Source organism: Dunckerocampus dactyliophorus, chromosome 9 (genome assembly GCF_027744805.1).
Source record: "Dunckerocampus dactyliophorus isolate RoL2022-P2 chromosome 9, RoL_Ddac_1.1, whole genome shotgun sequence".
NCBI lineage: Eukaryota > Metazoa > Chordata > Actinopteri > Syngnathiformes > Syngnathidae > Dunckerocampus > Dunckerocampus dactyliophorus.
In genome coordinates, this window is record NC_072827.1 from 21,364,666 (window position 1) to 21,378,249 (window position 13,584).

General features: G+C 39.9%; 1 protein-coding gene across 1 annotated transcript in view; it reads right to left on the reverse strand.

Moving 5' to 3' along the window:
- Positions 1–534: 534 nt before the first annotated feature.
- The window catches only part of clybl (citrate lyase beta like), a 72,837-nt gene continuing 59,787 nt past the window's right edge, over positions 535–13,584 (reverse strand). The window contains exons 5-10 of the mRNA XM_054786952.1: positions 11,536–11,629; positions 9,727–9,894; positions 5,075–5,199; positions 2,897–3,277; positions 695–757; positions 535–611 (exon numbers count right to left, since the gene is read on the reverse strand). Of these exons, the coding sequence (XP_054642927.1) occupies positions 3,182–3,277; positions 5,075–5,199; positions 9,727–9,894; positions 11,536–11,629 (483 nt within the window). The 3' untranslated portion in view covers positions 535–611; positions 695–757; positions 2,897–3,181. The remainder of the gene's footprint in view (positions 612–694; positions 758–2,896; positions 3,278–5,074; positions 5,200–9,726; positions 9,895–11,535; positions 11,630–13,584) is intronic.

The window sequence follows — 13,584 nt, forward strand, 5'->3', positions numbered from 1 at the left end:
AGGAATTAGAATAAAGCCACATTTGCCACACGGGTCCCATTAAGATTAATGGAAAAATATGTAAAACGCTCCCTTTTAATTTTCCTGTCACTTGTTTTGCATATATGCATTTTTCCTCCGCCCCCTTATCATTTTATGAGAAGCAGTTTCTGGCAACACATTAGCAGCCCCTTATGAAACATTGCTCGCAGCTTAATTGATTTGGGTGAGGGTTCTAATCGTGTTAATTGTAATTTACTCCATCTTTCTCTCTCTCGGGGAAAAACACTGAGGATGTGTTTAAATAAAGCTGCCGAACAGGCTGAGGAGATTATATTAGTTCCACGCATAATAGAAACGCCATGTAGCATTACACAGTAGAGAAACACACAAAGGGAAATCCTATCATTTGCAGAAATGTCACTGGAATATTGTTTTTTTTTATTGTACACAATGCCTCACAAATGCAAATAAATGCTATTTTGCGTGAACACATCCACAAAATTAGGCAAAATTTAGATATACTCACAAGATTTCCTATATGACGACCTTTTTCATCCTTCCTTGCTCTTTGTGGGACACCAACCTCAGCAAGGTCCAGCATCCAAACAAGCATCAGAACCAACTATATTCTGGGGGGTAAAATGAACGATGGTAAGGTACTGAAACTAGAAAAGGTAATGTATTGAAACTAGAATGTTGGTTGAAACTTCACCTCATTTGTGGGTGTCTGTGTAGTGGGGTGACTTGTGCAACATATTCCACAAAAATAGTGCGCCTGCAGCACAGCAAATGAAATGTTGTGCAAGAAAAAGACACAAAACGGCCATATTTTGCATTATAAAACCCTACATTGCAATAGTTATTTATTAAAAAATATTAAATAACATTGTTGGAAAGTTATGCCAAAAATGAAAAATGATTATTCTACTAAAACGCCTCGTACTATTGCAGGAACTGAATACATGTTACAACTGCCAAAAGGAAAAAAAAATCTCCAAAGGTTTAAGTTTAGTTTGTCCTGTAGTAAAACATACACTGAAAATGTACAGAAAATTGAAACCTAACAAAACTACATGGGATTTTAGTAGAAAATCAACAAAATGTCCCATTTGTTTTAGTTAGTGAAGAGAAATTCATTATTTATAGCTGGACCCCAAAATATCAGTTTTCAACAAAAATCAGATGTATTCGTAAAAAATCATACAAAAAAAAAGTTAATCCCGGGACAATTTTCCTGTGCAGCTACCCCCAGGCTTTTATTACTCGGACCCTGCAGTGATGAACTCCATGGGAGGGGGAAAACAAAAATTCCTAAACCTGTGCAACACACTCCACAAAGAAACCTGAAAGAAATGCAACAAAAATGCTATATTTTGTCAGAAAAAGTAAGATGACGTACAATCTAGTGTTATTTGTTTTAATAACCCACAAAATGTACTTTTTGTATAAAAGCCTACTACTGTAAATCCTCACTTCAACAGTCTCTGAAACGTTAAGAGCCTTAAAAGTGTGTAGGGCTTTTTGTCATGCATATTTACTGGGAAGTAGAATAAAAAAGTTCAAACTGGAATAATTTCCTGTGCAGCCCCGTTTCTGAAATGATCACTTCCACGAGGAATGGAAAAAAAGGCAAATCTGTGCAACATGGCCGAGACGCAATGTTAAATCCCCATGTCTTCAACAACTACACACACATAAAAATCATTACTGTGTATTGAATACAGTTCTACTTCATGTCGTCTACAAGTCTTCAGAGCCTGGGTAAGAAAGAAGAAAACAGCCTGCCGGTGCACTCCCACCCCGTATGTGATGAACTCCATGGGTGCAAGAAAACCTGTGCAACACATTCTGCAAACATGGTGGACAAGCTGTGCTGAAAATGACCAAAAAGTGCCACATTTGGCACCCCCATATATTTGTCATAGCTTAAACTAATCATTTGTTAGTGCTGAGGCATACATTTAAAATAAATATTGATATGTCTGTCTTCCACTTAGATAAATTACGTAACATAGCTAAAATCGTACAAAATTATTTTTTTAGAGCCATAAAAACTACAAAAGCGGCATGAAGTTGAAGGCATAGATGTGTGTGTGTATTCACTTAATGAAAGCCATAAATAGTCGTAAGCGTTTTGTCCGCCGACCTCGGCAACAGTTGGGTGAAAACAAACAAACACGCAGCTTGTGAATAGTGGGGAAAAAAGTGGAGCGGGAGGAGAAATGTGGCCAAATGCCAGACAGACAGCTTACTGTCGGGCCTTTGGTTTGGCCACTGTTCTTTTTTTTTTGGTGTGTGTGTGTGTGTGTCTGGTCCGATCCTGGCGCAGACCCGGATCTGTGTGCAGACACAATACATCATAGAGTGTCAAGAAAGAGAGGGGAAGACGAGTGGACGAGGTGGGGTGTAAAAGGGAGGTACGGCGCCTTTCATTACCATGGTCACCAATGGCACTACCAAGCATTAGCGACACCCCCCCAATTATCCTACCAAGCCCTGCCGTCAGGAGAAGACAAAAGCCTCGAACCGTGTCTGCTGGGGCAACACTGCTTTAGCCGCCTGTGCGCCGTTCCACACTGACACATTGTACCGTGATAGTAGGACGTGCACAACTGCTGGGCCCCAAGTACTGTAAGAGATACCCGCTTGGAATAAAGTGGCTTCACCTTAAATGAGAGATCAGGCAGCTTTTATTATATTCCTCCACAGTTACACCTGCAGGTAGCACCTGCAAGGAGCTGCATGACTTTTGCTAAAGGGACCAACACACAGAAGCTAAATGGTGATTTCAAGCAGTTCCATGTTTGTGAGATGGCCCCCGAGCAAAGAACAGGGAGGGGAAAAATAGGTGGGGGGACCAATTGGGAGCCCTCGGTGAATAGATCCCCTGCAAATCAAAATTGTGTTTGTTTACCATTTTTGGGAACATCAAGATGCTTTCTTGGTCACCTCGCCGAGGGCCGGATGTGTGGGTACGACATAACAGCATGATGATCCGAGCGCCCACCAGAATCAGGGGGCGGCTATTGTCAAATTATAGCAGTTGTTGTCCACAATGTCCACTGCATGATGGCTCATTTCATACCTTTTTTAAAGTCTTGGATTACAACGGCACTGTCCTCTCAGTGTCAGGCAGTCCTGATCTGGGAAGAGAAGACCACCCACCCTCCCTGCCCCGAGCACCAACACCACTTCCTCCTTATTTCTGCGGCATGGCGGCAGAGAGTGTGACGATGTTCTTCGCTTGCTTGAGCGAGGGCATGTCAATCATGCTTCCGTGGAACGTGAAGGCACCCTGGGACACATTCAAAAAGAGGGACATTACAACAACACGCACACAAAATGCATACACAACTTGAGAATAGAACAATTACAATGGAAGCGCGTATGACAAGGTGTTACATTTGTTGCATATGTTGGTCATGTTACGTACGAAGTCACTAAGTTGGAAGCCGAAGAATTTAGTAGGATTCAGTTTTTGGACAATAATATGCACGTATTGCCTTGGAATTTAGGGAAAATGTGACATTACTGTAGTAAAATATAGCATTTTCAGGGTAGCGCAGTTGTCAGCCATATTTGTGGAACTGGTGAATTGCTCGAGTGTGTCGGAGCTGGTATGATGCTCTTACGTAACTTATTGTAGAATTGCTCTTAATAAAAAGTAAAGTAAGTAAAAATAAGTTCTAAAAACAAAAACACTGCAGGAGGGAAAAAAACCAAGAGAATTTAGAAGAAGATCTGAATGGTAATATGATAGTTTTGGTATTTATTTGCAGTACTGATTAAAAGCCGCTTGTGAACTACACAGATTTTACAGGTGAATTGTGTATTTGCACTCGTGAACTGGAAAGAATTTCATGCAAACATAATGCAATTAACAGACGTTTATGGGGTTATGGAAAGCCTTTCTTGTAATAATTACAAAAAAAATAACATACACTGTGTGCATTTGAGTGCTTTGAACATCTAGCAAAATGTGATATTTTTTGCACTAAAATATTTTGTAGTGTGTTGGCCATATTTGTATTTGGTGTGGAGTATTGTGGTCAATGTGCATACGTAACTTTTTTGTTAAAAAAATGCAGCTTGTTGCCATATTTTAAGAATATTGTGTTGTAGTTTCTTAAAGTGCCATCAATGCTCAAACATGACAACACAGTGCTTTTAGAATAGGGATGTAGTGGGGTGGAGAAATGATCACACGAAAGAGAGTTAGCCATATTTGTGGAATAATAATGTCTTGCAGTTGTCTTTTTTTTGGAGCGTGATGAATGACTTTTTGTAGAATTTCATACTAAATTCTCATGAGCCCACAATGCTTGGTGTTGGATATTGAGCAGTGGCTGTAAGTGTATGAAAAGGAGACACCACCACCAAAAGGAAGTAAATTCGCTCCAGCTTTTGAACAAGCACAAACACACCAACGCACGCACACGCACATGCACATGGACACAGACAGAGGGATGAGTTTATACGAGTCCCTCGGGCAACGCTCTCTAAGAGCAGTCCTGGTGGGCAGAAAAGAGAGTTGTGGGCAGATTGTGTATTACCTCAGCAGATAACCCACAGAGCTCGACACATAGGATCCAACCATGCACTAAATTAGGAACAATAATATTGTACACTTAATTGGCCTGAGGACTTCCCCCACTACCTCACCCCCACCCTCGTCCTCCTATGTCGTCTCTAAGAGTCACCCAAGGGTGTACAGTAGGTATTGTACCGAGCTACAGCGGTGTGCCAGAGGACAGACACACAAAAGAAGACACTTGTGATATTTTCACCAAGTCTTTATAAATGCTTAATTTGTGCGAGTTCAGTGCCTTTTAATGGCTTTGAAGTTGCATTCAAATTGCAGCGTTTAGGAATTTAACTGAGCTTTAAATGAGGGAGCAGCTTCAGTGGTTTTTATGGACATATCACCCGCCCCCCCACAAAAAAGTGCAAATGCAGCAAACACTATGGAGTCCTTTTTGACTTACCTTTTAAAAACAGAGCAAAACATGCTTTATATTTATTTAAGTCCAATTACACACACACGGGTCATTATTAATTTCAAAATTTGAAACCAATTATTATTAAGTGTTACCTTTCCGTCCTTCTGGTGTTGTTGAAATGCAGCAATGAGCTCTGTAGCCCACTGGACCCTCTGCTGACTTGGAGAGAACTCCTCCTGCACAGCATGGACCTGGCCGGGGTGGATGACCTGTTTACCTATACACAGAAAAATAAACACAAATTACTAATATGTCATCATACTTTTAAAATAATAATAAAAAATGTAGATAGTCAATAATTTGAGTTGCTAATTAAAAAAAGGGGCTCTCAGGGCATTCAATCGATTGCAGGTTGTCTTAGAGGAGGTTTCGCTTCTCACCTGAGGTGAGAATATTCACAGACATAAAGAAAGGCCTGGCAACACAGATTAATTTGGCCCCCACTGGAGGAAAAGTTAATTGTGTGTGTTTATATACGACTACTGTGGGGAGAGTGTGGCCACCACCCCACACACTTCGAGACACTTGCAATTTAACAACAGGATGACATTCAGGAGCAAACGTCTAATAAATAATATTTATTGAGAAAATACTCCACTTGTTGCGTTTATACAGTGTGCGTGTGTGACAAGGTGTCACATTAATTCACACATCATTTTGTCGTCTAATGAAACCGCTGCACACACATTCAGCTGGTGTCCTTTGAAATCATTTTTGTCTTTAAATGAATAATAAAAAAGAAGGTAGAGTGGAGAAAATAATGCTGAAGGATGGCAACTAAGGAGGGGAAATAGGACAAAAGGTGTTAATTTTACATTTGCACGTTTCTGATAGAAAGGTTCTCAAATTATTCACATGTAATGTCGAGTGGTGTGAAAAACGCTGCCTGGTTTTGATAGACTGAGCTATTTGTATGGTATGGGAGCCAGATATTGTGACCCAAATAGTACAAACTGGGATTGGTATGATACACAATGCAACCACAATCATATTTTTTTTAATCAATACCTCTTGAATAAAATTGAGCACTATTATCTTGGGAGAGGCAGAAATTGTAATTTGTATTTAATACTATTAGATGTGGCTGGTGAGTGTGTGTATAAAGTAAACTGTGATATATGTTGTAACTAAAACAACCGAAATATCAGACCATTCCATGCTCTTATTTATTATTTATACTTTCAGTACTGTCGTAAATAATAAAACAAAAAACTATTTGTTAGCCTACCATCTAAAATGTACGTCAATTCAGAAATTTCAAAACTGGCCATAAACCTTAATCAGCATTTACCACACCAACCCAAAAACAGCCCTCCTGGTTAAATATGACAGACATAATCCCCTGTACATCGGTAGATCAGACATGTCGTGATAAGTTATGCTGGTTATGAAAATGTCTGGCGGCGACGACGGCTGAGCAAATCCTTAAAAGGTGGGCCGAGCCCAAGGAAGCAAACCCGAGAGGAAGCGCAAAAGGACGGAAGAAGAGGAGGAGGAGAGGAGCCCAATCCCTCCATTCAAGCTGCTCTCACCCCGGTTAACCCCCGCAAATACACACTTACATACTGCACACACCCAGACACACACTGCGGTTCCAGGCTGTTGAACGTCTACTGACATCATTAATTAGGCTGCAACCCTTCAACGCCTTTGTGCGCTACCAGACATTTATTTTAAAAACACTCATCTCATGTTTGCATGGATGTGAGGACAAGTGCATTAAAAGCCTGTGTGTGTGTGTGTGTGTGCTCAGCTGAGGGACTGTAACCACACACACTTGTTGGCTAGTCAGGGAGTCCCTCAGTACCAATGGCCACACTGAAAGAAGAGGGGAGAAAAAAGTAGGAAAATTATTTTTTAAAAGTCTGACTTTTACTAGAATAAATTGCTTTGGTGGAATTTTCCAATAAGTAATTCGTGATTTTCTCGAAAAATGTTCAAATATGACGACTTGTAAAATTACATCTTTTGATCAGAATGCTACTTTACACGACTATAAAAAAAACTTATTGGGGTAAAATTGTGACTTTATTCTTGGGGAAAAAAAGTTTTTTACTCATAATTGTATGACTTTACTCTTGCAAAATTACAACTTTTTTCATACATTATAAGTGTTTTCTTATGATCCAGCTTTATTCTTGATTAATAAAAAATGTCATCTTCTTTTTTCTTACACCTCTTCAACTTTACTCATCTGAAATTAAAACTTTTTCATTAAATTACAACTTTTAGCTGATAATGCTACAATTATTCCCATAAATGTTGTCATAAAACCTTTACTGCTTTCTTATAATTCTATGAATATTCCTATAGAACTCCAACTTTTTTAAGTTACATTATAAAATTTGTCATAAACCTAAAAGGATTCTAAGATGCCTTCTGCTATACAGTAACAATACTGCAACAGCATTCTTGTCACAACATTTTTCACGGAACTCAAAACTTTAATGTTGTGATATTACTGCATTTTGTAATCATTTTAGTTTTTTTCTTTTTGGTGGAGCCAGTTAGAGGCCAGCTAAAATCTCGTATTATGTTTGAGTCTGCACAATTGATTAGAAAAAAAAAATAAAAATACTGCAACAAACTCATCTTAAATTGCATGCATCTATTTAAGAAAAAGTCTATGTTTGGTTGCCAGTTTGAAAACGGTGCAGTGACAGCACAGACAAGGTGCCACCTCCTCCCCAAAATGCATCATGCATGCCCAGTGGCCAATCGTGGACTGCCATGTGTTGCCGTCACCTCACTGGATGATGGCTATTTGGCAAAGTGCAGTCAGGCGAGTGATGGGCAGGGTTCACAGGCAGGGAAGTGAAAAGTGGTTCTTTTAAAAAGCAGAGAATGTTGTCAGAATATGTTCAAGAGTCTCAGCACCTGGAACATGCATGCTTAACAGGAAATAAACGGCCACATTAAAGCAACCGTATAAATCCAATTCCTCACCAACAGGATTTTCTGAAGTAGTCGTTTCCGTGGTGGCTTAGGCTGTGCCAAGATCAATTACTGCTCAGGTACCAGCGTTTTGGCTGCAATGCATTATTGCTTAAGGGCTATTTGTAGCTTGTCATTTTGTGCGCAGTGCTTTTGTGAGCCACTAATCCAGCACTTCAAATCTGAAAATGTACAAATATGTAGTACAAGGGGGGGAAATCAGAATATCCCCGGAGTAGGCTGTCCTGTCGAGTGTGTCCTGCTGCATGAGCACGCGCACACGCTCACGCACACACAGAATGTGGTGTTTGTTGCTTGGCTACACAGAGGACAGTTAAAACTCAACACTTTTGACTGATAGCTCTTTAATCACACCTACATTTTTCATGCACAGAAATGTCAGAGCATTTAACAGTTGTACTACCTTGTTCATAATTTGCTTTACACTAAAGATGGAAAAAAACCCCACATGTGAGCTATTTAGTCACATGTGCAATCCAGGACTATGTAGTAGTGGATGGCACTGATAAATCCATGCATTTTATGCATCGTATGCATCTTAAAAAGCACATATTGAATTTAAATAACCAAATATTTGTAAGCTTTGTATTTAAGAAATGGGGGCATTATGGTTCTCACTAATTGGTGGCCACCAGAAGGCCCGACTAGTTTGCTGCCTCATTGAGCTGTGATAGAAATTGAAACACAAGAGGGAAGGGGACGTGGAGCACCAAAAAAAATATTTAAAAAAAGATGCAAAACCGCATATACACAGGACACAGATTGGTGCAAGGTGCATAGAATGAGGCTCCCAAAGCTGGGAAGCATGGGACACAATGACAATAAAAACACAATGACACGCTCATATTTCTCAACAATAATTACTATTTCCTAGTCCGTTTCATTTATTAGCATTGTGAATTTGAATAATAAGAGGTTTAACTCTAAACCTCAGATTGCTCTACTTTCCCAGTCATATTTTCAAATTCTGCCACCTTACTTTGGCTATTTCAGCTTTTGTTTTGACAAGGCAGTTCCTGGCATTCAACAAACACTTTTTTTGTTTTTTCCGGAATTTAAAGTTAATATAAAACAGCAAAATACGACTGAATTTGATAATTTGATTTTTCTTTTTCCCAATCTTTGTCCCTGGCAACACTGGAACGTTCCTGGGATTTTTTTTTGGGCGGGTTGAAAAAAATGTGCGTCCAGACTGTGCCGGATTAGTAAATAGTTGCATCCAGGTGGTAACAGATCACTGGGTGAAAACGATGTAATACACAAGGCACACCTACATGTGGCGCCGTAAACCAACATGCAGACGGAACCACGTGACACACCTAACAATAGAAAAAGAAAGAACGCATGCGCATAAGTCCGTCGTCTACCAGTTTTCAAGGCCCATCTAGACTTACGATGAAGTGGAATTACTTCTAGGAGTCATTATGGAGAATAAGACAACAAAATATTAGAAGAATGAGTGAATGGGACGAGTCATGTCCGTCGAAATATTCAGATATTATGTTGGCTTGTCGTCAAAGCTCACTTCTGGTCACGTGACAGCAACCGGTCGGTGACATCATTGTTTCTGTAAAACAGCGGTTTGGGTGTCTACACGGAAACGACAAGCCGGCATTTTCAGATTTTGCCACTCTGGGAGTCTTTTAAAAAAAATATCGTTTCAGGGCACCCAGAATGCCGTTTCTATCTGGATGAAAGGCTGAAATGATAAAATACTTTTCTGTTTTGACCTGAAAACGTGTGGATAGTCCCTTAGATCAAGGAAGTGTGTCCACAGAGTGAGTTTTACCTGTGAAGCCCATGAGAGCTCCCTCTCGGGCCTGTTGCCTCAGCCCCTCCACATCTTTGTAGTCAATGTACACCAGGTCGATTGCCTGCAGCCCGAAAGCCTTGGCGGTGGTGACCACTTTCTGCCTGGCGTAGAGCAGCTCCTTGGCATCTTGGGTCCGTGTGGCGCCTTTTTGAACGTAAACACACACAGCATGCAGGTCACATGTTAAGGTGCAAAAAGAGAGCTGAGCTAATGTAAAAGGAAGGCAAGGAGGAGGGGGGTGCACAGGAAGTGGGGACAGCGTGGGGTGATGAGTGAGGAAGTCAGGACAATATACAGTATCACCACAAACAAATGCTGCTCTCACACAGGGGTGCATTTCATGTTTGGTTTCCAGACTGTGAGCATTGATCATCTTAAAGTACACTCACTGTACACAAAAACAATAGTTCTACAACACTGCAGACTACAACTACAATAATAAATTAAAATATTAAATCAAAATGTTCAACTTAAATGTTATACTTGTCTGATATTATCAATCGAAACTAAGCAAAATCATAACATTTCGGGAAAATATTAATCTAAAATTGCACAAAATGTCCGACAATGTCCCACAAGACATCGTCACGTCATGAAAATCGGAATTTGACCAAAATTCTGGGGAAAAATATGAATCTAAAACCATACCAAACGATGCCACACGAGACTTTGGAAGACCTTGAACAAACTGGAATTTGAGCATTGATATTTCAGTGCCGGACGTACAAAACATCAAACATCCTCACAAGATGTTGGCAAAGTCTTGCGCATCTTGAAATATCACAAAATTTGTGAAAAACGTATGAACCTTAAATCATACAAAACTCCCTTTGATGACACACGGATGTCTGAAAATGCCAAACAAACAACAATGTCATAAAACTACTAAAACTACTATTAAATCTGAAATGGTCATGCAAGATCCTGTATAAATCGGACTTTGAGCAAAACATTTGGGAAAAGCAGGTCTAAAGTCGTACAAAAACTCAAACAGGATGTCTGTACAATAATTTGGAATCGTAACAACTCGGCAGTCCCAAAACAGATAGTGTTTGAAAGTGAAAGTTCTCATCAGACCTTAGAAAAATACAAATGACAGTACACAATGTATTGGTTTTCACAACATAGCTTCTCATGATGTACCCTAAGTGGCACATGCTATTGACAATGATAAGACTTTTACATTGCCAAGCAAAACTCTGTGACAGGTAGTGTACACCATCAAATACTGGGTATTATTTTCTAAGTTCTGAATGGCTGCCACAAGGGAGATGTAGTTGCGTCATTCCCCCGGCAACGTTGGTCGGAAGGAGGGCCCAAGACCTTGCTCTTTGTGCTTGGCTTAATTTTTCTTGTGGGGATATTTAAAAAATCTTATGTTCCACCGCGACCCACTAACTTCGATGACCTTAAACATCAAATAATATTAGTGATCAACTCAGTGGATCGTGGTATGCCGATACATATCTGGGAGGAATTCTCTTCTCGCATTGATGTTGCCCACGTTGCAGGTGCTGGCCACATTGAACACTTGTAAGACAGGAAATACAACTTGATTATGAGTACAATACTTTTGATTTGGTTGGAGTTTTCTATTGGTTCTCCTTAGTAAAATATTGTGTAATGAAATTAGTTCATTCATTCAGACTATCATTGGACAATATGAATATAAGGAAACGTTGCTGTTATCTGCACATTACAACATTTCACCGCATGTTTCCCAGTGCACAAAGACCTAACAGGGAATTAGCACACCTGTGGCTAACAAAGTAGCATAATAGCTACCTATGCTTGCGCAAAAGTCGTCAGAGCCGAACACCACGCCGTCGTGATGGAGGCAGGCCTTGGGCGTGAGTCGACGGATTTCCTCGCAAACCTCCTGGAAAGAAGCAGTGCATGTACACATTACAGGCCAGCAGGAGGAATGTCTGCGTAAAAATGCTAAATCTAATTATATATCAGTGTTCCTGGAGTCTGGCTTTGTGATTTGTCTCCACAAGGAACACAGACACAAAAACAAAGAACACATTACAAAATACATTTCCCTCTTATCAAATATGCTAATGAACGCAAAGCCCTTCCCTCGCCTTTACTCTCTATCAAGGGTTGAAATTAGAATACTAGACAACTAAATAAGCTGCCAGCAGGCGCAAACATGAAGGACAGCGCCGCCGGGTCGCCTCCCTTTTATGTTTTTGAAAGATCTCTTGATTGTGTGAAATGCTGAGAGACAAGCGTTCACACACATGCAAAATATATTTCTTCACAAGTTTTTTTTAATCACGTTTAATAGCTCTAGTAAAGATTAGAAAGTCATCAACTGGTGAAAATTTCAGATCAAATTAACAGATTATTTTTTGCAAGTCTCTCTGTGAATGTTCTGAACACCTACTTCGATACTGTTGTATCAAGCAGAACAGCGTAAATGTAGTTCAGATTTCAACAGCTGACATCATGTTGCAGCTCATCTTTTTCTCTACTGTCTCACAGTTTCATGAGTTGCACAAAATCTGACAAATTATGGAGAGCGAATTGATTAGTAATCTCATTGCTCAGCAATAACAATGAATTCAAACAAAGATGGTGTGCCTCCTGTGGACAGGTGAGCTAATACTTTTGATAGTGTAAAAACTTACCTTTTGTAAAATATTGGTCTTTACAAGAATAGGAGACAGCAAAATCAATGGTTGCAACCCACAGATGGTACATTAGCACGGTAGCAACACTGCAAAAACAAATTTTCAAATTTTGGGGGGAGGATTGCAGCTCACAACACCAGCGAGATCTCACGGGACTTCAGTTCAAACTGTGATGGCCAAGGGGGCATAAACAGGCAGAGAAATACTGTAATTTCCGGTGTATAAGACGCACAGGTGTTTAAGCCACACCCACTCAATTTAAAGAGAAAAACAGATTTGTACATATATAAGCCCCACCAGACAATAAGCCGCAGATGTCCACATCATAAAATGGCATACGGCATATTGTGGCGCATACAAGTCTGTGAGGAACAGGTAGCTCTTTATTAGGTAGGAACCTACGGAAGTTGCAGGACGTCGTTATTCAATACAGTAGTCTGACTCAGTGTCATCTAAGAAAGTATGCTAAAATCATCACACAGCAACTTCATACGCAAAAGGTAGATAAGACATGTACAAGACAAGTACCAATACGAGTGTAGAATAAAACACAGCTATTTTAACTTTTTCCCATCATGCATTGCTTCCCATCAAAGCAGTTTATTCAGCTGCAATGACACAATGACAGCAATAACGGCCTGCGCCAGTTGCTGTCATTGCAACTGAACGAGCTGCTTTGATGGGAAGCAATGCATGATGGGAAGAAGTTAAAATGGTTGTTGTTTTACAACAATTCTGCAAAGTTAAGTGGGCCAAAATTCCTCCACAGCGCTGTAAGAGACTCATTGCAAGTTATCCCAAACGCTTGATTGCAGTTGTTGCTGCTGAGGGTGGCCCAACCAGTTATTAGGTTTGGGGGGCAATCCCTTTTTCACACAGGGACATGTAGGTTTGGATTTCTTTCTCCCTTAATAATAAAAAGTTTCATTTGAAAACTGCATTTTGTGCTCGGTTGTGCTGTCATTGACTAATATTTAAAATTATCTGATGATTTGAAACATTTAAGTGTTACAAACATGCAAAAAAAAAAGAAATACATCAGGAAGGGAGCAAACACGTTTTCACACCACTGTATATAGGTCAATCAGTGTTCACGCAGTTCTACATTCTTTCGATGGTGATCATATCATACTTGAATCAAGGTTGGTTTATTGTCAACGTTGATTGGAAATTCAACGCTACAGTGTTTCAGTGT